This window comes from Pygoscelis adeliae, unplaced genomic scaffold (genome assembly GCF_000699105.1).
Source record: "Pygoscelis adeliae isolate BGI_AS28 unplaced genomic scaffold, ASM69910v1 Scaffold286, whole genome shotgun sequence".
In the NCBI taxonomy this organism is placed as follows: Eukaryota; Metazoa; Chordata; class Aves; order Sphenisciformes; family Spheniscidae; genus Pygoscelis; species Pygoscelis adeliae.
Window position 1 is genome coordinate 424,650 of NW_008825076.1, and position 604 is coordinate 425,253.

The following is a 604-nucleotide window of genomic DNA, read 5'->3' on the forward strand; positions in this document are numbered from 1 at the left end:
CGGTTTATCCGTGCGGTCCGGCGGGGAGCGGGGTGTCTGTAAATGGGGTTCGGGTTTTCCTCTCGGTGTCGTTGGACGCCCCGCCGTCAGCCGCGAGGGGAATGCCCTTACTACTTCTGTCTCTGTCCTTCAGATTCCCTGTCTGTGCAGCGGTGCCTCGTGTTTACTGTGCCAATGTTGTCCCAACAGCAAGAATTCAACAGTGACGCGTCTTATCTATGCCTTCCTCCTCCTCCTCAGTACCGTTCTTGCCTGCATTATGCTGGCACCAGGCATGGAAGAGCAGCTGAAAAAGGTATGGAGGGGAAAAGCTCTTTCTGACTGTTTGCAGAACCGTTACTTGTGCCGGTGACTATTGATTCTCTTTACTTGGGATGGATTACGTGAGAGACACAAACACCCAAATGTGCCTTGTCCCCCGAGTCAAGAGACTGCGGGTACTGAACGGCTTCTAGCTGAAATCGCAGATGCAGTGAATGTACATTTTTAAGTACGTGCCTGGTCTCAAACCTGACCAGACCTGGAGGTTGCCAGTCGTTATCAGAGGCCTGCTCCTTTGGTATCTTAATCTCCCTGGATGCTTTCAGTGATGACATAGGGAAAG

At 52.0% G+C, this 604-nt stretch overlaps 1 protein-coding gene across 1 annotated transcript in view; it reads left to right on the forward strand.

The window, feature by feature from the left end:
• The first annotated feature begins 133 nt into the window (after positions 1 to 133).
• SERINC3 (serine incorporator 3) overlaps positions 134 to 604 on the forward strand; it is a 7,508-nt gene continuing 7,037 nt past the window's right edge. Inside the window, exon 1 of the mRNA XM_009326713.1 lies at positions 134 to 295. Within this exon, the coding sequence (XP_009324988.1) occupies positions 260 to 295 (36 nt within the window). The 5' untranslated portion in view covers positions 134 to 259. The remainder of the gene's footprint in view (positions 296 to 604) is intronic.